The sequence below is a fragment of the Aquarana catesbeiana genome, linkage group LG08, assembly GCF_042186555.1.
Source record: "Aquarana catesbeiana isolate 2022-GZ linkage group LG08, ASM4218655v1, whole genome shotgun sequence".
Classification (NCBI taxonomy): Eukaryota; Metazoa; Chordata; class Amphibia; order Anura; family Ranidae; genus Aquarana; species Aquarana catesbeiana.
In genome coordinates this window covers 77,129,878-77,156,107 of record NC_133331.1, presented here as the reverse complement: position 1 = coordinate 77,156,107, position 26,230 = coordinate 77,129,878, and the positions used below count along the sequence as shown (strand labels likewise).

Here is a 26,230-nt window from a genome sequence, read left to right as displayed (position 1 = left end):
TGAAAATGTGTTTCTTGAAATAAAATATATCTATCTTTTGTTTATGGAATAAATTTAAGATTTGATTTCTTTTTGTAGGAGAATTAAGGCCTCTTGCATTAAAAGAACAAAATTTAACCCTCCCCCATTTTAGAATATGCAGAGGGCAAAATACAAGGGAACAGAAAAAAAGAAAAGTTTCCTTACACACCACTCTTCCCAACCCCCTCCACTCAGTCTCACAAAATCTACCTAGTCACTCACTCTATCCTATCTCTATCGTTCTTTCACCACTCAGTCTTCACCAATCAGTTCACTCAATAATATTCAACTTATCACTCCATACACTCTATCCTATATCTATCTTGACTTCTAAAAAAGTCTATCTTACTGAAGTAAGTTCCATAATAAAGGGAAAACCAAAGCTGCTGTTTCAGATCTGCCGCCCGTCTGTTTACCCCATTTCTACTTCCTTACTTTTTTTTTTTTTGAACAGTTTACTGCTTTTCCTTTATTCTATTCCTATTATAAACTATATAAATCCTCTTATTATTTCTATATTTTTTTCCCCAGTCTCCGTTAAAGCACATGTATAACCCAGGGATGGTAGGGCCAGAGGTAAAAAAAAAAAAAAAAAAACCATTACCCATAGTGTAGGTTTATAATTTCCCTATAATTAACTCTAAAATATACCATAATACAAAGTGCATATCCCTTTTAGACAGTGACCTACAAAATACATTTCAAATCACATTACCCCATGCATTTATCGTCTCCTTCCCATCCCCCCCGCCACCAGGTTACTCATATCCCAAGTGTATAATATATAAATTTTACATCTAATTACCCCATACCAAATTATAATTATTATTAAAACATTAAATATCCAAACTTTCTATTAAGGGAGAGAAGAGAAAAAAAAATTGTGCATATTTTCACTTAATATTCAACTCCCATGAAATACCTCCTGTATTCTGTATATTATAATATGTTGTGATTATTTATTAATATAAATATATGTGAAAATTCTAAGTGTTTATATATATATAGATATATATCTATATATATATATATAGATATATATCTATATATATATAGATATATATAGAGATATAGATATAGATATATGTGTATATGTGTAGATATCATATATATTACCCTATTTACACATGCATGTTTTAAAAAAAAAAAAAAAGTGTTTATGTTTATAATTTACCTATAATTACCCCTAAAATATACTATGTTACCAAGTGCATATCAATAATTACCCAGTGTAATTGCTGAAAAAACTCTTTGATGTCTGTTATTTGCGTTGTTTGAGCACCTGTAGTGCTTTTATTAACTTTTTCCTTTTTGTCTTTTTTACTCCTTAAAGGTTGCGGTGTTTTATTAGTTTTCTTGGGTGCCATACTTGTGCTCAAAGAACTGTAAGATAACTTATAATCCTAGTAATACCGTGGACAAACAAAACTACAAAAAAAAAAAGACAAGGGGGGTAAAATACCTCACACAATTCAGTTCAATTCTTCCCTCTGGATTTAGATTTAGATTTATTTGGTTCTGTTGGGTTTATTATATTTTACTAAAAAGCACGGAAAGTAGTCCCTTTTAAATTCATCAATATATTCCATGGTATACTATACAGTCTTTTTCTATGTTACTTTGTTTTGCTTTTTCTCCCAGCATTACCTTGTAAATCATTATTAAAGTTCTTCAATATTATTCAGGATTATTCAATGTTTACAACAAGCTTCATAACATACATCAAAAGCTGACGTTATTGACAATATTCATAAAGCCAAATAGCCATATATCCAATCTGTGCATTCTAATACAATTTATATTTCCCCATTGGGCGTTAACTCACGACCCCCATGGATTTTCTGATTTTTGACTGCTTCTATTTCTTGATCTCCAGAGTCAGTGAGAGAGGAGAGGAAAAAAAAACAAAAAAAAACCCCTCTAGGGCAGGGGTCTCAAACTGGTGGCCCTCCAGCTGTTGGGAAACTACAAGTCCCATGAGGCATTGCAAGGCTGCCAGTTACAAGCATGACTCCCACAGGCACAGGAATGATGGGACTTGTAGTTCCGCAACAGCTGGAGGGCCGCCAGTTTGAGACCCCTGCTCTAGGGCTCCTGTTATTTTCCAAGTTTACTTCCAAGTTTCTGTGTTTGTAAGTTGGATGTTTGAAAGTAGGGGCCTGCCCTATATACTCTGCAGAAATTTGGGCCTTAGGTGTTGGTGTTGCCACAACACGGTAAGCCCTCACAGTTACTCTTGGTGGGCACTGGAATGCCCTGCTGTGAACTATTATATCAAGAATTGTAATTACATGCCATTGTTGAACAGTGGTAGAAAAATTGGGCCTTTGGTGGTGGTGGTGCTGGTGCCACAACACTGTAAGTCCTCACAGTTAATCTTGGTGGGCGCTGGAACGGGCCCTGCTGTGAAATATTATATCAAGAATTATAATTACATGCACCTGTTGAACAGGGGCAGAAAAATTGGGCCTTTGGTGGTGGTGGTGGTGTTGCCACAACACTGTAAGCCCTCCCAGATACTCTTGGTGGGCGCAGGAATGGACCCTGCTGTGAAATATTAGATCAAGAATTGTAATTACATGTCCCTGTTGAACAGGGGCAGAAAAATTGGGCCTTAGGCACTGATGCTGGTGCCACAACACTGCAACCCCTCACAGATACTGTAGTTGAGCGCAGCAATTAACCCTCCTGCAAAATATTGCATCAAAAATTGTAATTAGACGCCCCTGTTAAACAGGGGCTGAAAAATTGGGTCATAGGCACTGGTGCTGGTCCCACAACACTGCAACCCCTCACAGATACTCTAGTTGGAGCGCAGGAATGAGCCCTGCTGCAAAGTATTGCATCAAAAATTGTAATTACACACCCCTGTTAAACAGGGGCTGAAAAATTGGGCCTTAGCCACTGGTGGCAGCGCCCAGAACCAAAAATGTTCTTACAAGCTATCAGCATGATCATTGAGAAGGATAGTCACTCAGCATAACAGGATAGTCACTCAGCATCAGCATAGGCAGTCTTGAAGGGATCTGACATTTCAAAAAAAATTATTCGGTTACATCAGCATCAGGTGCTTGGTAGCTGGTGGTGATCCAAGACTGATTGATTTTTATGAAGGTCAGTCGATCAACTGAGTTGGTGGACAGGCGCACCCTGTGATCGGTTACAAAGCCTCCAGCAGCACTGAATGTGCGTTCCGAAAGAACGCTGGATGCAGGACAGGCCAGTAGCTCAATTGTATACTGTGCAAGCTTTGACCAGTGATCCATCCTCAAGACCCAGTAACCCAGAGGATTTTCGGTGGGAAAGGTGTCCAAGTCTGATCTTACCCCTAGGTATTCCTGCACCATGTAAAACTGACGCTGGCAATGGTTGCTGGAATCGATCATACCTTGGGGCTGCGGACTAAAAAATTGTCTGAACGCATCGGTCAGATGGCCACCTTCTCCCCTGCACCCCCTTTTACTGACCGAAGCCTTAGCAACACGTTGTCCAGGAACAGGAATTTGTAACCTCCCAGTCTCCGGGAACGCGTTGCACAGACCTTTCTGCAAGGCCTCCTGAAGATGTTTCATCCTCTGCTCCCTCTGCAACAGCAAGATAAGGTCCGCAACCTTACCCTTGTAACGTGTATCAAAGAGGGTTGCCAGCCAGTAATGATCCCTCTCCTTGATACCACAAATACGAGGATCCTTCCGCAGGCTTTGCAAGATCAGGGAGGCCATGCAGTCTAGGTTTGCTGAGGCATTCGGTCCGGAGTCCTCTGGGTCACTTAGGACGACATGATCCACAGTCACCTCCTCCCAGTCATGTACAAGTCCATGGGTTTCTTGGGACTATAAATGATCCCTTGAAGACTGCTGCTGAGTGCCAGGCTCCACCTCCATGCTGACACAATCCTCCTCCTCCTCGTCCTGTTCCTGTGTGATCGGCGGGCACGCAGGAACACTGTCTGGATAAAGGGGGCCTTGAGAGCTAAGGAAGTCCTCCTCTTCCTGCCTCTGTTCTGCCTCAAGTGCCCTGTCCATTATTCCACGCAGCGTGTGCTCCAACAGGTGGACAAGGGGGACAGTGTCACTGATGGATGCATGCACTGTCACTGCTCACAATCCTCGTGGCCTCCTCAAATGGTGACAGGACAGTGCATGCATCCCTGATCATGGCCCACTGACGTGGGGAAAAAAAACTAAGCTCCCTTGACCCTGTCCTGGTGCCATAGTCGCATAGGTACTCATTGATGGCCCTCTGCTGCGTGTGCAGCCGCTGCAGCATGGCCAACGTTGAGTTCCACCTGGTGGGCATGTCACAGATTAGGCGGTACTTGGGCAGGTTAAATTCCTTTTGGAGGTCAGCCAGCCGAGCACTGGCATTATATGACTGGCAGAAATGCACAGAGACTTTCCTGGCCTGCCTCAGGACATCCTGTAAGCCCGGGTACCTGCCCAAGAACCGCTGCACCACCAAGTTAAGGATGTGAGCCAAACAAGGCACATGGGTCAGTTTTCCCTGTCGGAGCTCGGAGAGGAGGTTGGTGCCATTGTTGCAAACCACCATTCCTGGCTTAAGCTGGCGTGGCGTCAACCACCTCTAAACCTGCCCCTGCAGAGCTGACAGAATCTCTGCCCCAGTGTGGCTCCTGTCCCTCAAGCACACCAGCTCAAGCACCGCATGGCATCTTTTTGCTTGCGTGCTTGCGTAGCCCCTTGAATGCCTACAGAGCACCGCTGGTTCTGAGGACAAATCAGCACAGGAAGAGGCCATGGAGGAAGAAGAAGAGGAGGGGGTGGAGGAGAGAGGTGTGGCAGAATCACCACTAGCAGAATTTTGGAGGCGTGGTGGTGGAACAACCTCCAACACTACTGCACCCTGTCCTGCATCCTTCCCAGCTGCCAAAAGAGTCACCCAGTGCGCGGTGAAAGATAGGTAACATCCCTGTCCATGCCTGCTGGACCATGAGTCAGTGGTAATATGCACCTTACCGCTGACCGCCCTGTCCAGCGAGGCCAAGGCATTGCCTTCCACATGCCGGTAGAGAGCTGGAATCGCCTTTCGTGAGAAAAAGTAGCGTTTGGGAACCTGCCACTGAGGAACAGCACATACCACGAACTCACGGAAGGGGGCAGAGTCTACCAACTGAAAAGGCAGCAGTTGAAGTGCTAGCAATTTATCCAAGCTAGCATTCAACCACTGGGCATGTGGTGCCCATGCGGGTGATGTTTTGGCCACGCGAGATACGCTTGAGACATATGCTGCAAATAGCAGCGGTGCGTTCTGAAGCACGCGTCTCAAAAAAGGCACACACCAAAGAACTTTTGGAATAATGCGCAGAGACAGCAGCACCCTGCACATGCGGAGCTCTGTGGTGTGATGCAGTTGGTGTGCTGTCCTTAAGCTGGCCCCTGGAGGGCATTCTGCCTCGTTGGAGATGTGCCTCCTCATCCTCCTTCTCCTCTCTCCTATCAGGCACCCACGTGGAGTCAGTGACTTCCTCATCATCCCCTCCCTCCTCATCACTGGAGCAAACCTGGCAGTATGCTGCAGCTGGGGGAACATGACTGCCAGATTGCTGTCCTTCTTGGGCACCCCCTCTCTCTGGGCTCACGTTACTGCCTTCATCTAGCTGGGTATCATCATCGGAGCCTTCAAAACGCTGAGCATCCTCCTGGAGCAGTTCGGGGGACTCCTCAGGAGGACATGGTGGGGCTAGGGAAGGAGTGACTGATGCCATTGAGCCGAGGGAAGAGGCCGCGTTGGCAGCTGCTTTGCCAGACAAAGTACCCTGAGCCTGGGTGAGAGAGGATGAGGAGAATGAGGACGGCTTGGTCATCCACTCTACCAATTCTTCGGCATGTTGTGGCTCAACACGGCCAGCTGCCGAAAAAAGGACAAGCGTGTCCCATGGCCACGTGCTGATGAGGATGCACCGTGTCCACGACCAGCACTGTTGCCTCTAGACACAGAGCCCGCTTGCCCTCTTTTATTGGCTTGTGGCTGTCTGCTTCTCCTTGTTGGCCTTCCAGACATACTAATGGCATGCAGTGAAATGTAGCTGCACAAAGCTGGGATGTGTATATATACTGATTATACTGCAGCTAGCAGAATCAACTGCCTGCCTGTAGCATTATTAGTATGAGAACACCAGCAATTGTCTTCAGGTAGCTTTAGGTGCACACTGTGCAAAGGACACAGTACACTAACTGTAAATACCACAGCTGCCTGCCTGTGGTATTAATAGGATTAGAACACCAGCAACTGTCTTCAGGTAGCTTTAGGTGCACAATGTGCAGAGGACACTGTACACTAACTGTAAATACTGCAGCTGCCTGCCTGTGGTATTAATAGGATAAGAAGAACACCAGCAATTGTCTTCAGGTAGCTTTAGGTGCACACTGTGCAGAGGACACAGTACACTAACTGTAAATACTGCAGCTGCCTGCCTGTGGTATTAATAGGATCAGAAGAACACCAGAAATTGTCTTCAAAGAGCTTTAAATGCACACTGTGCAGAGGACACAGTACACTAACTGTAAATACTGCAGCTGCCTGCCTGTGGTATTAATAGGATAAGAAGAACACCGGCAATTGTCTTCAGGTAGCTTTAGGTGCACACTGTGCAGAGGACACAGTACACTAACTGTAAATACTGCAGCTGCCTGCCTGTGGTATTAATAGGATCAGAAGAACACCAGCAATTGTCTTCAGGTAGCTTTGGGTGCACACCGTGCAAAGGACACAGTACACTAACTGTAAATACTGTAAGAACACCTGCCTGCCAATATATTAGGAAGAGAATAACAGGAACGGATCTAGCTAAACTGAATACAGTATATATATATATATATATATATATATATACATACACAACCCCTAGGATGCATATATACAGGTACACACACAATACACTGTAAGTCCAGCTAACTGACTCGCCTGCCTACTCTATCTAACTTAAATGAAATGACACAGTCTCTCTGTCTATCTCTCTCCACCGCCGCAACACACTACACAAGGCCGCCACAAAGGCGGCCTTATATAGTGTGGGGTGTGTACTAAACCCCCTGAGCCATAATTGGCCAAAGCCACCCTGGCTTTGGCCAATTATGGCTCTCTGTACAGACGGCGCTGTGATTGGCCAAGCATGGGGGTCATAGTGCATGCTTGGCCAATCATCAGCCAGAAATGCACTGCGATGTCGCAGTGAATTATGGGCCGTGACGCGCCACTCGAATTTGGCACAAACGGCCCATAACGTTCGCAATTCGACGAACAACCGAACAGGCAATGTTTGAGTCGAACATGGGTTCGACTCAAACTCGAAGCTCATCCCTAGTCTGCAGCTAAAGGACAAACCAGAGCTCTGTACACAGGCACAGTGTGTTGCAGGCAGTGGCGTATACAAGGTATGGCAGATATGGCAAGTGCCATGGGCGCCATATGAAGTGGCTGGGCAGCACTTCTTCCCTCCCGAGTCTCGGTGACTAACCGACACTGGGATGAGGGGACGGCCTGGGGCGCCGCCGCCGTCTTGCTGTATTAGGGCTCTGAGGGACGCAGACAGAGATCAGGACGAATTTCCTCCCCCTCCCCTAACAGTAACTTTCATTAGCCATTATCTTGTGGTGGAGCTCACAGTCTGCTAGAACATCCCCTAGGTAGGAGGAGCCTTTCTTATCCTTACTGCCTACAGTATGTGAGTGGGCGCCTGGGCGGGGATGCAGTTGTCCTGTAATATACAGGCTCCAATGCCGCAGTGACGTCAGTGGGAGGTCGGTCCAGTCAGAGTCTGTGTACCTTGCCCATGGTATTTTCAACCTCCTTCCATGCTTGGCACATGACAGCAGTATATGGTGGCTACCGGGGTCCCAGCACAGACTGTTCTGCTCTCCACTGCAGTACTCTCCTCGTCTCTCAGCTTGTAAGTAGAACCTCCTTACCCACTATGCACAGTTCCAGCACTGGGAGGGAACTGAATGTAAAGAAGGGCTCTGATGGTAAAGGGTGCTCTGAATATAAAGGGGGGCTCTAATGGTAAAAAGTGCTCTGAATGTAAAGGGGGGCTGGGATGATAATGGGAGCTCTGATGGTAAAGAAGGGCTCTGATGGTAATGGGGGCTCTGAATGTAAAGGGGGGCTCTGATGGTAACGGGGGCTCTGAATGTAAAGGGGGGCTCTGAATGTAAAGGGGGGCTCTGATGGTAATGGGGGCTCTGATGGTAAAGAAGTTTTGACAGGGGCGCAGTTTCAGTGCTTACCATATACGCCATTTTCACTAGATACGCCTCTGGTTGCAGGGATCTACTGGATGATGTTAAATGCAGGCAGAGCAGTGGGTATGGCTACTCATTTTGTCAAGCTTATCTAGAGGGAATACAGTAATACCTTGGATTGCGAGTAACGCGATTAACGAGCGTTTCGCAATACGAGCTATTATTTTTTTTTAAATGCTGACTGAACGTTGTCTCACAAAACGACCAGAATTCAAGCCTCTGCGGTGTGCAGTACAGCATTTGGCCAGAGGTGCAGGGGCGCCGGTGACATTCGGAGCCGCTTGGATGCACTCGGATGGACTCGGAGCCACTCGGAAACACTCCGTTCCCGAGTGTTTACGAGCCTCTTCGAGTGCATCCGAGTGTCTCCGAGCGGTTTGCGAGCGTCTCCGGCGCCCCCCACCTCTGGCCACATGCGGTACTGCATACCATAGAAGTCACTGTGGAACGAATTATCTGAGTTTCCATTGACTTCTATGGTGAAACTCGCTTTGATATACGAGTGCTTTGGATTAAAAGCATTCTTCTGGAACAAATTTTGCTCGTAATCCAAGGTTCCACTATACTGTAATTGCTTTATACAGGACAAGGGGAGGGCACATGTCACTGCAACCCATTATTCTCAATACTAACAAGAACAGCAGCTGGCAAACTACATAGACCAGCTGAACCGAATAAAAACAACTAACAGAAACAAAAATGTATAAAAGATACACATGAAATAGCAGTGGAATACTAAAATAAACTGCCCAGCACACTGCACTTAGTGTACGCTCTTCTTCTTTGTTTGTTTGTATGTCATTTGCAGATTTCCCCAATCTTGTGAGGAGCAGCACCAAAGGCAAGAAGAGATGTTTTATTACTCTTTAGGATTCCAATGACCGAATTTGTGGTGTAAGCAACTTAAGTGAGGCCCGGAGCGATAATAACTGAAAGGAGGGGTAGTGTAGGGCCGGGCATGACAGTGTGGCTAAGGGAGACACTGAAGGGGTTAATATTGGAAGGAAAACGTGGTAAGAAAAAGGGGAGGTAAGAAAATAGTCTTTGGAAGGAAGGGGGAGGAGTTATATTTAAAGGAGGGGTGGAGCAAAGGATCAGTGTGCGAAAGAGTTAGACGGAGGAGGCAGTTTTTCTCACTGCTCCTCCACAAAATGGCTGACATAGATCTAATCCTTGCCAGACTGAGAAGGGCAGCTGCTGAAAAAGGACCAGAATGGCTGCAGAGTCAAGTCGGGGACCTCAAGTGGGCGGATCCACTCCAGGTGAGGTGTCCCATCGCACGCGGAGGTCACGACTTCTGGCACGCTTTTTACCAGGGCCTGCACCTCGGCCCGTTAGGCTCCCCAGAAGTCCGGTGGTGGATCGTTCGGTCCCCCCAGCTAAGAGACAGCAGCGGGAAGTAGCAGCACCCCCTGGGCGGTCTACATGCTGCCGGCCGGTGTCGGGGGGCGGGACCACGGGCCGCGATGGCGCCGGTTCCCCGCCTGTGGATAGTGGGTCAAGTCCCAGAGCATCCCCCCTCAGAACAGCGGTCTGACAAGGGGAGCGAGGAAGGATGGTGAGACGAGCAGGAGCGGTGCAGGAGAGGCCAGGATGAACAGAAGACTTGGGAGGGGGCGGGGCCTACTGGCACAGCGTGCAGCAAGACAGGACAGTGGAGATGAATACCTGCAAGCCAGGAGCCCGTCAGGTCAGGTGATAGACGCCTGTCTGATGGTGTGGGACTTCAGAATGCTAGCCAGGAAACTGCCAGGTCAGGTCAGTGAGGCCTGTCTGCAGGGGGCGGAGTTTCGGGGGTGAAGAGGGCCCCACCATTATTGCACAATACGGCCTCAGGGACATCATCTCCGGGGAGGCTTGCAACGCCGTCCTTACTGGAACAGGATGAGCGGTCGGAAGGAGAAGTGTCTGAGGAGGAAGAACAACAGGTGCCAGCGAGGGAGACCAGCGTGGCGGCTGTGGGGTGAGTTCCCGGTCAGCCCGGTAAGTCAAACAATAACCTGTCTTTATCTGATGCTTTGCAGGATTTGTTGGGGGTGGTTACAGCAGGTTCGGTAGGGCCAGGGGGTGCTGGGGTGCAATCAGGAGGGGTCATCCTGGACCAGCAATTGGCGGGGAATATGCCTGCCAGTGCGGGGTCGGGCACGCAAATGTCAGACTTGTTGCAGGGACTGCGTGCACTACTAGGCAGATTTGAAGGGTGACAGGGGCAGCCACCTCAAGTGGCCCCATGGACGGCACCAGTGAGTGGTTTGGTTGTAGGGGGTACGGGGGATGCCGGGGTGGGAGTGCCGCCGGTGAGTGTGGTCCCCAGTCAGTCTGGAGATGGCATGGAGAAGGCAGGGGATAAGGGGACCATGGAAAGGACTGACTTGGTCAGGATTGCGGACACAGCAAAATGTGAGGTTTACGTCTGCTTCAAGGGTCCCTTGGGAGCTCATATAAAACAGGAGGTCCGTGATAAGATCCACAAGGGTGAGTATGTGGAGATATTTTCACTACTGCCTTTGGAAAAGTTTAATTTGGATAGGGTAAAACCTGCGGATTCCAAAAAAGAGGATGAGGAAAAGAGGAGGTACCGGTTGATCCCGCGTACATTTGTTAATTGGCTGCAAGCGTTCGCCATCATGGCGAGCGTGGTGGGCGAAAAGAATCCAGAACATTGCTCGGCTTTGTTCTGTTATTTAGACGCGATTGGTGAGGCACATAGGGTGTACGGTGGGTCGGCTTGGCTGCGTTATGACGAGCAGTTCAGACAGCGAAGAGCTGTCCGCCCGTCATTACGTTGGGATCACAAAGATATTAGCCTCTGGATGAGGCTTATGTCTTCAGCCTTGGCCCCACCTCAGTTTTTTCGGGGGGGGTACAAGTTCCTTAGGACTGCCGGCCGGAAAAAAGTGGGGAGTGTGCTGGCAATTTAACGAAGGTTCCTGTAAATTTGGGGGGCTTGTAAGTTTAAACATGAGTGCTCAGGGTGTGGGGGAACCCATGCTTTGTCAAAATGTTTTAAGAGGGGAAAACGTGCCAGTGACTCTACGTCAAAGAGGGACGACGCCAGTGAAGGTGGAAAAGATGCTGCCTTTTCTAAGTAAGTATCCGGATCGAGGTGCAGTGAGGTTGTTGGCGGCCGGTCTTACAGATGGTTTTAGGATCCCATGTTCATTGGCGACGGTTCCGCCTATGGCAAGGAATCTGAAATCGGCAATGCAGCATCAGGAGGTAGTTGGGGAAAAGTTACACAAGGAGGTAGCACTGGGGAGCATGGGGGGGCCGTTTGCCAAGAAACCTTGGCCGGACTTGGTGGTGTCACCTTTGGGGGTGGTGCCCAAGAAGGAACCAAACAAGTTCCGATTGATACACCACTTGTCCTTTCCGAAAGGGGGTTCAGTCAATGATTTCATTGACCCTGAAGAGTGCACAGTGTCCTATACTTTATTTGATGCGGCAGTCAAGTGGGTGAGGAGGTTTTGTCAAGGTGCACTCATGGCAAAAGCGGATATAGAGTCGGCCTTCCGCTTGTTACCAGTGCATCCGGAGAGCTTTAGGCTGCTGGGATGTCACTGGCAGGAGCAGTTTTATGTTGACAAATGTTTGCCTATGGGCTGTTCTGTTTCATGCGCCATGTTTGAGGCGTTTAGCTCGTTTTTGGAATGGGTGGTAAGGGAGGTATCGGGCCTGGACTCAGTTATACACTATCTAGATGATTTTTTGTGTATAGGCCCCCCTGCTTCCGCTGTGTGTGTGATTCTGCTTTCCACATTGCAGCACATCACAGGCAGGTTTGGAGTGCCTTTGGCGGCTGAGAAAACGGAAGGTCCAGCGTCAGAAATGAGTTTTTTGGGGATAGTGACAGACTCAATTGCGATGGAGTGCCGCTTGCCCAGAGGTAAGTTGGAAGACTTGCAGAAGGAAATTCGGGAGATCCACGGATTGCGGAAGGTTCAGCTATGACCTCTGCAATCGTTGTTGGGTAAGTTGAATTTCGCCTGCAGAATTATCCCCATGGGGTGGGTTTGTCGGCAGCTACAGCTGGGGTAAGAGTACCGACTCACTTTATTCGCCTGACAAGGGATCACAGAGAAGATTTAAAAGTTTGGTATGAGTTTTTAGCCTTGTACAGTGGGAGGGCAGTGTGGATGTCTGGCCTGGTGAGCAATTTCGACGTGGAATTGGTTACTGATGCAGCGGGCTCCACGGGATACGGCGCATTTTTTCAGGGGCGATGGAGCGCAGAACCCTGGCCACAGTCCTGGGAGAGGGCAGGTTTCCTCAGGAATTTGGTGCTGCTGGAATTGTTTCCGGTGGTACTGGCCTTGGAACTTTGGGGAGAGGCATGCCGGAATTTAAAGCTGAGGATAAATTGTGATAACATGGGTGTAGTGCAGGTGGTTAACCGCATGTCAGCATCTTCTGAGACAGCTGGTGTTTAGGTGCTTGCGTTTGAATATTTTCATCTATGCCGTGCACATCCCAAGTGTTGACAATTCGCTGGCTGACTCCTTGTCTCGGTTTCAGTGGGACAAGTAAAGGGAGCTGGCTCCAGGAGCAGACAAGGAAGGAGTTTCTTGCCCGGATTGGATTTGGGAGCTGCCCTTGGAGTCACCGCGGGATGGATTCGGCAGTCAGTGAGTGATTACACTTGGCACTTGGTCAGCCTACAGGAAGGTATGGAAAGAATGGTCGGCTCTGGTACAGGAAGCGGGGGGCTGGGACAATCACGTCGGATGGGCGGTTACTGGTGTTGTATTTGGTAGCTAGGAACTTGGAAGTGGGGTGTGCTGTATCTTCCATTGATCGGAAATTGGCAGGCTTGTCATTTCTGTTTAAATTAATGGGATGGGAAGATTGGGCCAAAGACTTTTGGGTACGGAAGGCTTTAAAGGGTTATCGCAAACAGCATAAGAGAAAGGACAGGAGACGGCCTGTCACGTTCAGGAACTTGATGCCAATATGTGATGTATTGAGGTATGTATTTCACATTATGAAAAAATATTGTTTACAGCGGCGTTTTCGCTGGCCTTTTATGGGGCGTTTCGGATAGGTGAGTTGGTTAGCCCATCAAAGTATTTGGTAGGGGGTTTATTGGATCAGGATGTGAGGTTGGAGACAGATAGGGTTTGTTTGAAGTTGCGAAGGTCAAAAACTGACCAGCAAGGAAAAGGGATGGAAGTGTCCTTATTTGCGTTAACGGGGTCACGGGTGTGCCCGGTGGAGGCGGTGCGCAAATTTAGGGCGGTCAGGACGGATGGAGCGGGGCCCTTCTTGAGGCATGAGGATGGGTCTTATCTGTCCAAATTTCAGTTCATATCGATTTTTAGGAAATGTTTAAAAAGGGCTGGTTTGGCAGAGGCGGAGTATGCTTCACAGTCCTTTCGCATGGGGCAGCTACTGAAGCTGCTAGATGCGGTTTGGATGAGGCTGCTGTTCGCAGAATTGGGAGATGGGAGTCCAGGAGATTCTGGTCTTATATTAGACCTAATTTGGTTGTGGATTAAAGTATTAAAAAAAAAAAATAATAATAATAATAAAACCCAAAATAAGGGGGTGAGTGTGGTTGAATAGTTGTGACATTTCAGTGTTAGGAACGGGTGTGTTGCTAACTTTGTGTTTTGTTTTCGTTTCAGATGGAGGTTCAGTACGCCTCGTATGGATCATTGGTCACTCCTACGTTTGTTGGGGGGCCAGGAGAGGTGACGTACGTCCAGATGGCAGACAATTGTGGATTTCCAGGAGGGAGGCTGACATACGCTGGATGGGGAGACCAGGGATGTTGTGGGGTAGAGTAATGGTGGAAGTGGAAAGGTTTGTAAGATTGAACAGACCTCCTGACGTATTGGTTATTCGTGCGGGTGGTAACGACTTGGGGATCCGGCCAGTCAGGGACCTGCTTGCTGACATAAAGAGGGATTTTATGCAGTTGCGCGAAAAGTTCCCGGGGACACTTTTTGTATGGTCTGACATAGTGGCTCGAACAACATGGAGCTGGGCTAGGTCAATAGCGAGCATTAACAAGACCCGTATACGAGTCAACAAAGTAGTGGGGAGGTTTGTGATAAAGAATGTAGGGATTGTTATAAGGCACAGAGAGCTGGAGGTGAATGTAGGTCTCTATTTACGGAAGGATGGTGTTCATCTATCTGACGTAGGGATTGATCTATGGTCCATGGGTTTGCAGGAGGGGATTCAACAGGCCCTGAGGGTGTGGAGGGGCCCTTAAGTGTAAGGTTGTCACACTTTTGGGCTGTGGCTGTGTTCTTCTGGTGGTCTTTGATGGGGGCAGTAAAAGGAGGGATAAAATAAGGGGTGGGGGGCTCATCCTTAGCATGTGCCCCTCCGGTGTATTCCTGAACGTTGGAGGGAATACTGATTTTGTGGCGCCGCGGGAAGCGGTTGTCTCCGAGCGGCTACAGCTGGAGGCCTATTAGTTTGGTAAATATCCCGCAGTGCGTTGGTGTTATACGATGGTATACGTTGGTTATATTTGAAAGGTGGGTCACCGTCAGAGACCATCAGACTGGGGTTAACAGTTTAGGTTGTTACGTTATTATTTATGTTTATTGGTTATTTATTGGAGTTATTATTTGGAAGTGTTTTAATAAAAGAGGCTGTTATGGCCATTTTACTCCATTATTTCAGGTGGGGAAGATATGGGGTTGGAGTATTACAGTGACTGAATGTAGGGGACATTTGGTCTACACTGGTCAAGTGAGGCCCGGAGCGATAATGACTGAAAGGAGGGGTAGTGTAGGGCCGGGCATGACAGTGTGGCTAAGGGAGACACTGAAGCGGTTAATATTGGAAGGAAAACGTGGTAAGAAAAAGGGGAGGTAAGAAAATAGTCTTTGGAAGGAAAGGGGAGGAGTTATATTTAAAGGAGGGGTGGAGCAAAGGATCAGTGTGATAAAGAGTTAGATGGAGGAGGCAGTTTTTCCCACCCTCCCTCCATATATATATATATATATATATATATATATATATATATATATATATATATATATATATGTTATGTATGTGCCATGTGTTATGTGTTGTGTGTTTTCTGTTTTTCAGGAATGGGTGAGGGTCGTCATGACAGCACGGATGGTCCATTTTGGGTAGGGGCTGTGTTCTTCTGGTGGTCTTTGACGGGGGCAGTAAAAGGAGGGATAAAATAAGGGGTGGGGGGCTCATCGTTAGCATGTGCCCCTCTGGTGTATTCCTGAACGTTGGAGGGAATACTGATTTTGTGGCGCTGCAGGAAGCGGTTGTTTCTGAGCGGCTACAGCTGGAGGTCTATTAGTTTGGTAAATATCCCGCAGTGCGTTGGTGTTATATGATGGTATACGTTGGTTATATTTGAAAGGTGGGTCACCGTCAGAGACCATCAGACTGGGTTTAACAGTTTAGGTTGTTACGTTATTATTTATGTTTATTGGTTATTTATTGGTTATTTATTGGAGTTATTATTTGGAAGTGTTTTAATAAGAGGCTGTTATGGCCATTTTACTCCAACAAAGAGAAGGTGCGGTCTCATTATTTCAGGTGGGGAAGATATGGGGTTGGAGTATTACAGTGACTGAATGTAGGGGACATTTGGTCTACACTGGTCATGGACATGAACTGGTTCTTCTGATGGACTTGAACTTTGTTTACATTCTCCTATTTACCTTTTTACAGTCACAAGTAATTTGAGTACGCTAAAAAAGTTTTTGGTATTATTTTCTTTGCATGGGTGTAACATGAAACATGGTAGACTGTGCCTTTAAGGAAGTGGATTGGTGGGATGAGGGGGGTGGGGGGGGGCGGGGGTGAGTGCAGTCACAGTGGGAACAAAAGTGCATTTTAAATAATGATTGCCAACATTATCCAAAAAAAAAAGTAGATAAAGGCAAATAGCTATTCGCTGTACCGGTGTGTTACTGAATTGTGCTTTTTGGAGTTCTGCTTTAAAGTTGTTGTAAAAGCGGAAAGTTTTTTTATCTTAATGCATTCTATGCATTAAGATAAAAGGCCTTCTGTGTGCAGCAGCCCCCCTCAGCTCCCCTAATACTTACCAGAGCCCCATCTCGATTCAGCAATGTTGCACAAGAGACTTGGCTGTCTGGGACTCTTCCTCCTCATTGGCTGAGACAGCAGTGATGCGCCATTGGCTCCCGCTGCTGTCATTTAAAGTCAGTGAGCCAATGAGGAGAGAAAAGGGGTGGGGCCGGGCCATGGCTCTGTGTCTGAATGGACACACAGAGCTGCGGCTCAGCTTGGGTTCTCCCATAGCAAGCTGCTTGCTCTAGGGGCATTCGACAGGAGGGAGGGGCCAGGACGCCGAAGAGGGACCCAAAAAGAGGAGGATCTGGGCTGCTCTGTGCAAAACCACTACACAGAGCAGGTAAGTAGAACATGTTTGTGATTTTAAAGAGGTTGTAAAGGTTTAATTTTTTTTTTTTTTAAATAACAAACATATCATACTTACCTCATCTGTGCAGTTCGTTTTGCACAGAGTGGCCCCCGATCCTCATCTTCTGGGGTCCCTCGGCTGCTGTCTCGGCTCCTCCCCGCAAGAGCTAACCCCCCTCTGGGAAGCGCTCTCCCAAGGGGTTTAGCTTGCGGGCGCGCTCCCCTGTGATACACTCGGCGGCTATGGCCGCTAACTGTATCACTCGGCCCCGCCCCCCGACGCCCCCCCTCAGCCCCGCCCCCCCCCCCCCGATGATAGGATGCATTAAGGTGAAAAAACATGAAGCTTTACAACCCCTTTAAACCAAAAAAATACAAGACTTCAGAATCACTTTAAGTGCCTTTGCAGGTCATACAGGCGAAGTTCAATTTGGAGGGTAAATATCTGTGTCATTCAGATTTGAATATGTGTGTGTTCAAACAGATGACTACATCTAAAAAAGGTTGGGTTTAAATAATGCATGTATGAGCAACATTGGAGTTAAAGTGATTGTAAGGGTGATTTTTTTTTTAAATAACAAACATATCATACATGACTGCGACATTATGGCGGACACATCGAACAATTTTGACACATTTTTGGGACCATTGGCAATAATACAGCGATCAGTGCTATAAAAATGCATTGATTACTGTAAAAATGTCACTGGCAGTGAAGGGGTTAACACTAGGGGGCGATCAAGGGGTTAATTGTGTTCCCTGTTTGTGTTTCTAACTGAAGGAGGGAGGGGACTGTGTAGGGGAAAAGATAGATCGCTGTTCATACTCTGTATGAAAAGACGATCTGTCACTTCTCCCCTCAGAGATCCCGGTTCTCGCCGTGTTACGAGCGATCGAGACCGCCGGGCACTCCCATCGGCTCCGGGGGCGAGCTGCACCCCTAGTGGCCACCAGAGGGAGTGACGTAACATAACGTTGATTCGACTGCCCGTGCCATTCTGCCGCAGTACAACTGTGGCGGCTGGTCGGCAAACGGTTATGGTGAAAAAACACGAACCTTTACAACCCCTTTAATGTACGCTGGGCAGTCAATTTGTTTTTATTTCCTTTATTAGCATTTACATTGGCTTGTAAATGGTTTTGGGTGTCCTCAAACTCATTTCTAGCCAAACTCCAAATTTGTGCTCTTTTTTCTTTTATTCCAATGAGCTGTGGGCCAGATCATTGCTGCCACCCATCATGCCTTTTTGTTTATGTGAGCTGCAAGGTGGGAATGACCTAGCCCGCAGCTCATTGGTGTAAAAAAAAAAAAGTCAATGTAGAGTTTGGCTAAAGAGGAGTTGAACTAGATATTCAGAGAATGCCCAAGCTCAACTCTAAATTGTAAACTAAGACAGCAGTTAAGAACCTGCCAAACAAAACAGGCCGCATTCATCAAGATGTACAGCCTGGCAACTATAGCAAATGCAAGCGAACATTACTCCAAAAAATCCAAAATTCAAACATTGCATTGCAAATTCTTCCAAGATACTTTACAAATACATTTGAAAAGCAAATAGCACACTTTTACACAAGGCCTAAAAGATAGGAACATGCGGAAGACAGGGGTTTTGTTACTAACCTGTATCTCCACTAGGGGGCACTACAGAAACACAAAGGGAAGATTATTACACAGTTTAGGGTTCAAAACAAAACAGAAACTTTATACTAACATTTCAACTTTATGCATAATTGTTTTATTGTCTAGATGCTATGAATATAAAATGACAGTCCAATCCTTTTTTTTTTTTTTAAACATATACTTTATGTTCATTTGCATCACTTGCATGCACAGACATCCTAGTTCATTGATTCTTTTTTTTGTGATTAGGTTTGTTTTTGCAACATTTCTCTAAGTTTCAAGTAGCGCTACTCCTGCAGGGGAGGCTTGGTAAACTGAGTTCTCTGTTCTTTGCCTCAACTTAGTAAATGACCTCAGCCCCTCTGACATACCAGGTTAAGCAAAAAGGATATTGCATCCCTATAACAAGCATACATATCTTGCGCACACTATATCGGGAAGCAAACACCTGCCGAATAGGAAAAAAGAAATGTGTTCTATTGTAATGAAAAGTAGATGGCAATCTGTACATTTCGGAATAAGTAGGGTGTAATGCAAGCCAGAGATAATTCACTTTTCTTTTCTGCAAGCACAGGTAAAGCAACCACGGAAGAGACTTGGGTACAACCAGCCTGCCCATGGATGGATCAAATCTCAGCCAGGCCCTGGTGAGCCAGCTTAGACTTGAACCATCTATGGCCGACTTAAAGTGGATGTAAACCCCAACCTAGGCACACATATCTGCAGTGCTTACTTATCTCTCTCCAAAGCAATAAGTCCTGTGTCTTTCGGCTGCTCCGCTCCTCTGTTATCAGCAGGATAACTTCTGACAAGCTCTCAGACACAGGCGATAAAACCAGCCTGAAATCTGTGGGGTAAATAGATTAGCAGAGAGCTTGTCTATTCACAGCACAGCTCTGCATGTTTCTTCGTTCCTCTGCCTATGTGGAGGGGGGGGTGCCATTCCTACAATGGTACACAGTATGTGCCAAGACTCCACACACCCAGTGCTGGAACAGGAAGAAAATTTTTTAACACGATAATCACTTTCTAAGGAGTGTAGAAAGCTGAAGACGGCAGGTATACAAATAAAACTTATGTAGGGAGATTTGTTTCATCCCTGTGTATCATCTGGGCCTGTTTACTTCACTGGGTATAGGAGAGGGTTTACATCCACATAAAGGCAAACACAATTCTCTAGAGGTGTGTTTCTATATTGTAGTAATTTAGAATAAGGATCTCTACAGTTAGATTAATCTATACCTGGTAATCTGCAAATCTGCATTAAACAATGGCATTGACAACATCAACGGCAGTGGTAATCAGCGCTGTAATAACTTGTCTGCGACCAGTATACTATACTGCTAAGACCAAGACCTTAATGTAGATGTACTCCTTACTATGGGCAACACGTGAAGTCTGTGTAGAGCAGCTATCTGAGGAGACAGTCCTTTGCCAGAATTCTTCAGCTGGCTAGGGTTGGGGCCCACTCTTTACCGTAGTGCACATGAGTACAGTCCCAGGTGAAATCTGCTAGTTAAATATAAAGTGCCTATGTGCTTATTCTCTGCCAGCAGTGATAGATCAATGGCAGCATTTCCCTCTCACCAGTCACAGTTATACAGCAGCTTCAGTCCTGTTCAGATGTCAGCTCCAGTCCTCAGCACACAGATTAACAGCACTCCAGTTTCTGTCTCAGGCTGCAAGCTTGTAGCAGGTTAGTATGTGATCAGTGATAGCAATGTACACATTCTGATCCCCTCACAGCAAGAGGAAGTTCTCTCTCTAAAGTCCAGGAGAAAAATTGTCCGTTTCCCATCCCGTTAAGAGTCTATATCTGGGATTTGCATTCCATCATCTACTCTTATGCAAGATACTCTTCCTACACTACATTTCCCAAAGTTTAGTGTGGCCTGCATCAAAGTCTATTAAAGCGGAACTTCAAGAGTCTTGTATAGGCACACAAAGCAGCTGCAGCACAGTGTCTTTAGGCTAGCTTAGTTTGCAGAAATGCACTACAGTCCATTTAACATGGTTTCCTATGGTACACGTTCACAACTATGCATTTTTCAGCCAGTGCCTTTGTGGAAAGGGTCAGGGACTTTTTTTCCCGCAGAGGATTGCGTTTTGCGTGTAATATACTTTCATGGACCTGCACCAAAAATGTAAGTGTTCCATTTTTCATGCGTTTTAACATGCATTTTGTGGGGTGTTTTTTCTGCATAACAAAATAGCCGGTTGTTTAGGTGCGGGCGCTGCATCCTCAACAACTGATGTGTCATCAGCTTTCAGCGGTGTCCCCCCACTAAATGTAAAAAAAGAGTTGCTGGCAGTAAAAAAGAAAAATTGTGAAAAAACAGAGTGGGGTCCCCCAATCCATATCAAGACCTCCAGGTCTGGTATAGATTTCCAGGAGAACGTCACGCCACAATTTTAAAAAGATGCCATGGGGCCCACCCAAAAATTGATACCAGACCCTTATCCAAGCATACAGCCCTGCAGGTCAGGAAAGGGAGGGACAAGTGGGCACCCCCCCTCCTAAACCATACCAGGCCACATGTCCTCAACATGGGGAGGTACTTTGGGGGCGGGGCGGGGGGGGGGGGGGCTCTGTTCTCATGTTGATTCTTTTATTGCCAACAATTCTTGTTTTTACATTCAGCTGTCAGCGGGGAACCCCACTGACAGCTGAAGACTTATCGGTTAAGGACGAGGTGGCCGGCTTCCCGACCCACTCCTACAACCAACTAATTCACAGTTTGTTAAAGAGAAAAAAAATGCATGAAAACTGCATGCAAAAACACATTAAAATCACGTGTTCTAAAACGCAAAATGCACTGCAAAACCGCATACATGTGAACCTAGCTTTATAGTGGCTCTTTCTCTAGCCAAGCAGCTGGCTAAAAAGTATTTTCCCTTCCCCCTTTCTTTTTTCCCTTTCTTGTAAATGTGTTCTGTATTGTCCTCACCTCCAGATCTGCCACACATCTGTTTGTTATTTTCCCCACCCCTATGCGCTCAGGACTGCTCACTTTTTTTCGGTTTTTTGTTTCTTTACAAGCCCAACTGTTTTGCTGGCGGTGGTCACCATATAACTGACAAACTTTGTTATTGGCTGGCAGTTCAAAGTAAGAAGTCTGTGCATGCATGTGACATTTTCAGTGTCAGAGATGCAAGCAACATTTTTGTTTTGAAAAAAAAACAAAAACACATCATCTCTGTCAAAAAGTAATATAGTGCAGGCAGGGCCCTCTGGATCAGCAGGCAGGCGAGGCTTGGGAAGCTATACTAAATGTGATGCGTGTAAAAAGTTTATTTGTAAAGTATAAAGCTTTATTTACAACGTAAGTAATGAAAAAGGCATATAAAAACAGTTTATAAAACTTAACATCAAAATAAGATAAATACCAACTGAAAAATAATACGTGTTGGTGATTTATAAAAGCTCCAACAAAGGGGAACAAATGTTACACTTCTCAAATAAACTTAAATGAATGGTCTAATTACTTTTTATAGATAACCCTTTATGTAAACTTGCCATATACCCCTACCCTCACTGATAGTGGGGTGGAGACAGCCTTCTTGTAATGTGCCTGGTCTCCATTCGTTTAGCAGGGGGGTCAGGAAGTTTAATCAAAGTCACATTCATTCAGCCACAGGGCCCAGGGGCAGAGAGAGGACTTTTTAAATCATCTTCAGGTGCAGAATAATACACAGAGCCACAGCCTCTGACATTAAGCCTGGGTTCACACTTGTACGACAAACGCTTCGACATTGTGAGCTCATGTCGCATGACGTGTGAAAATCAATGTTTCCCTATGGGAGCAGTCTTAATTGGTCCGACACAAGTCAGTCCGACTTTGAAAATGCTCCCTGCACTATTTTGGTCCGACTTTGATCCTACTTCAGGCCATTGAATATCACTGAAGTCGGATCAAACTCGGATCGCCGTCTTAACTGATCCGACTTTGGCACGCGACTTGTGCTCTGATGATCTTGAAGGGGAACTCTACGGCAAATGAAAAAAAAAAAAAAAACGGCATGGGTTCCCCCTCAAAGAGCATACCAGGCATTCGTCTGGTATGGATTTTATGGGAAACACCCTATACTGAAAAACAGGCATGAGAGTCCCTCCAAAATCCATACCAAACCCTTATCCGAGCACACAGCCCGGCAGGTCAGGAAATGGGGTAGGGACGAGCGAGCCGTACCAGGTCGTATGCCCTCAACATGAGGGGGTGGGTGCTTCAGTGCAGGGGGGCCTTGCACCCCCCCCACCCCAAAGCACCTTGTCCCCATGTTAATGAGGACAAGGGCCTCTTCCCGATAACAAGGGGGCCCCCAGATCCCGACTCCACACCCTATGTGAATGAGTATGGGGTACATTGTACCCCTACCCATTCACCTGAAAAAAGTCTCAAAAATAAAAAACACAGTACACAGATTTTTAAAGTAATTTATTAAAGGCAGCTCCGGCGTCGCTTCCAATTTGTTCTTCCCTCTCCGGGTCTTCTCCGTTCTCCTCTGATGTCTTCTAGCGCTCTCTGGTTCTTCTCCCTCTGTCCACTTTCTTCTGCCTCTGCTGGGTCTTCTCCGCTATCTTCTTGCTCTTTTGCTGGGTCTTCTCTGCTGTCTTCTCCCTTTGTTCTTCTTCTGATTTTGACTCAACGCTCTCTCCCGCTCTAATGCCGGGTGCGCGGTGTACCATTACCAGAGACCCGCCCCCTTATGACATCACCACCCACCATGCCTGGGTGGTGAGGTCATAAGGGGTGGGGCCTCCGGAAGACGTCATACTGTGACCTCGCCCCATGCCAATATAAGTAGTGGCACACTGCGCATTAGAGCAGGAGAGAGCATCGAGTTAACATCGGAAGAAGAACAGAGGGAGAAGACAGTGGAGATGACCCAGGAAAAGAGCGAGAAGATAGCGGAGAAGACCCAGCAGAGGCAGAAGACAGCGGACAGAGGGAGAACTGGAGAGAGAGCGGAGAAGACCCGGAGAGGGGAGAAGAACCAGAGAGGGCTAGAAGACATCAGCGGAGAAGACCCAGAGAGGGGAGAAGAAGTTGGAAGAGACGCCGGAGCTGCCTTAATAAATTACTTTAAACACCCTGTGTGCTGTGTTTTATTTTTGACACTTTTTTCAGGTGAATGGGTAGGGGTACAATGTACCCCATGCTCATTCACATAGGATGGGGGGGCCTGGAGCTGGGGGCCCCCTTGTTAAAGGGGCTTCCAGATTCCGATAAGCCCCCCACCCGCAGACCCCAACAACCAACGGCCAGGGTTGTCGAGAAGAGACCCTTGTCCTAATCAACATGGGGACAAGGTGCTTTGGGGTGGGGGTCCCAGGCCCCCCTGCCCCAATGCATCCACCCCCATGTTGAGGGCATGCGGCTTGGTACGGTTCAGGAGGGGGGGCACTTGCTCGTCCCCACCCCCTGACCTGCCGGGCTGTGTGCTCAGATAAGGGTCTGGTATGGATTTTGGGGGGACTCCCATGCCATTTGTTTGGTGTAGGGGGTTCCCCTTAAAATGCTTACAAGATTGAAGGGCCTGGTATGCTCCTGGAGGAGGAACCCATAACGTTTTTTTTTTTTTAATTTGGCGTGGAGTTCTCCCTAAAGATTATTACCAGACAGTGCCTGGTATTGTCAGGGATCAAAGCCGGATCCCTGTTCATTGAAGTCGGACTCATGTTGGACTTCAAGTCGCAGGGCAAAGTCGGATCAAAAGTGGTACGACTGTCGTGTCGTACCAGTGTGAACCCGGCCTTAAATTAAAGTTGCGGCTCCTGCTGTCTGTCCCAGAGGGTTGATATAGAAGAGAAGGGATTTCACAGTCAGAAAGACAAGTAGGAATTGAGAGTCTAGGATGCAGTGCTACGTTTTACAGTGTATTAACAATAATCTCCTCCCCAGCCAGCAATAATAATCTCCCTAAGCTCTTTACACTGTGTTGCGTACTCCTGATTCCTGCACTCTGCTTTACATACTACTGACCCCTGACATCTGTGTTATTTACTCCTGATCCCTTCACTCTGCAAAACTTATTCCTGTTCTCTGAACTCTGCATTACATACTACTGACCCCTACCCTGCACTCTGCATTTACATACTCATGATGTCTAAACTCTGAGTTACCTACTCCTGCCCCTGAACTCTGCTTTACTTACAAATGACCCATGCACATTGTGTTGCATACTACTAAGCTTTGAACTCTATGTTACATACAGCTAAACTCTGTGTTACATACCACTGACCCTTGCATTCTGCTTTACATACTGTTGCCACACAGTCTATTCCCCCTGGCTTGTTAAGCACTCGTTTTTCTTTTTTGGGTGACCTGGGGGGAGGGGGGAAGCCTTCTAGGACAGCTCTGTGGGGGCTATTGATTTCTAATGGAAACCCTGCTCTTACCATCTTGGCTCAGAGCTGTATTTTTGCATACCCAACATAGGTAGTTTCTCAAGACATCAGGACTGCCAGGAGTGAAGCACAGCCATCCACACATTGCTGTTGATTTACTAAAACTGGAGAGTGCAAAATCTGGTGCAGCTCTGCATAAAAACCAGCTTCCAGTTTTTTTTTTTATTTGTCAAAGCTTAAATAAACAAGCTGAAGTTAGAAGCTGATTGGCTCCCATGCACATATGCACCAGATTTTGCACTCTCCAGTTTTTGTAAATCAACCCCATCATGTTACCGACCATTAATAATATATTACCTTATATGACAAAAGGTTCTACACTAGTATCCTGCCTGATGATACAAGGCTGCAGGTTCTTCTACAGTGCCAGAACAGTTTGGGCCAATTAACACTGAATATTATTGGCTATTATTGACTTTACAGGGGGAGCATGTGTAATTGAAGTGGTACTAAAAGTGAGTTAAAGCACCAGAGGGTACCTACCCAAAAATGAAAGCGTAGGTTTGTCTTTCAGTAAATAAGACAGATTTGCTTATCCCTAGCTTCAGTTTTCATAAATCAGTGAGGCAGGTTCTTATTAAAGCGATCATATTAAAAATCAATAACTTTCCCTTGCGTACTTGCAGATATCTACATGATAAAGTTTCACTTACAGTGTCATTGACAGCCAGAAGGTCACTGTTAAAGGTCAATATTCGGATTTTCACTGAAAGACATTGCAGATAGGGACATTTATGGATGATTGTCAAAGCATTAGTAAAAATGGAACTGTGTTTTCATTAATATCCCCACAACTCTTTGCCCCAAGCAGGTCTCAGGTCCTTGTGTGATAACAAGAACCTGGTCATCCGCCCTGCCGATAAAGGTGGAGGCATAGTGTTGTTGGATAAAACGGATTATATGAATGAAATGTATCACATTTTGAGTGATCATGATACGTACAAAGGATTACCCAATAACCCAACGTCTAAGTATAAAAAAGAATTAAATAGTCTCATCTCCAAAGGTTTTGAGTCTCTGATTTTAAACAAAAAAGAAAAGTCGTTCCTAGTTCCTTTAGCTCCACTAATTCCCGTTATTTATTATTTGCCAAAAGTCCACAAGGACCCCCTCCACCCCCCTGGACGTCCCATAATCAGCGGGATAGATTCTATTACCTCAAGAGTAGGGAAATATATTGATTTTTTTCTTCAGCCCCCTGTGCGGAATATGCCAACTTACCTTAAAGACACTAAAGATGTAATGAAACTATTATCTAATGTATCCTTTCAAGGGGACACAATTATGGCTACAGCTGATGTAGCATCTTTATATACTTGTATTCCACATCAGAGAGTGATAGAAGCTGTCCATGAATATCTGAAAAGAGATGCTTCTCTTGCCACTCTACAAGTAGACTTTATTATTGAATTGTTAGAGTTTGCTACTCAACATAATTATTTTTGGTTTGATGGCCGTTTTTATTTACAGCAAAAGGGGGTGGCTATGGGAGCCAAATTTGCTCCTAGCCTGGCCAATTTATTTATGACCAAGTGGGAGGAGGATATC

At 46.4% G+C, this 26,230-nt stretch overlaps 1 protein-coding gene across 2 annotated transcripts in view; it reads right to left on the bottom strand.

Annotated features, from left to right (window-relative positions):
• The window catches only part of LOC141105859 (alpha-2-macroglobulin-like protein 1), a 236,430-nt gene that overhangs the window by 184,791 nt on the left and 25,409 nt on the right, over positions 1 to 26,230 (bottom strand). The window contains exons 4-5 of one of the 2 annotated variants that reach the window (XM_073596004.1): positions 25,336 to 25,388; positions 18,274 to 18,294 (exon numbers count right to left, since the gene is read on the bottom strand). The exons of the other annotated variant lie outside the window; for it this stretch is intronic. Coding sequence (XP_073452105.1) covers positions 18,274 to 18,294; positions 25,336 to 25,388 — 74 coding nt within the window. The remainder of the gene's footprint in view (positions 1 to 18,273; positions 18,295 to 25,335; positions 25,389 to 26,230) is intronic. 2 annotated transcript variants of the gene reach the window in all.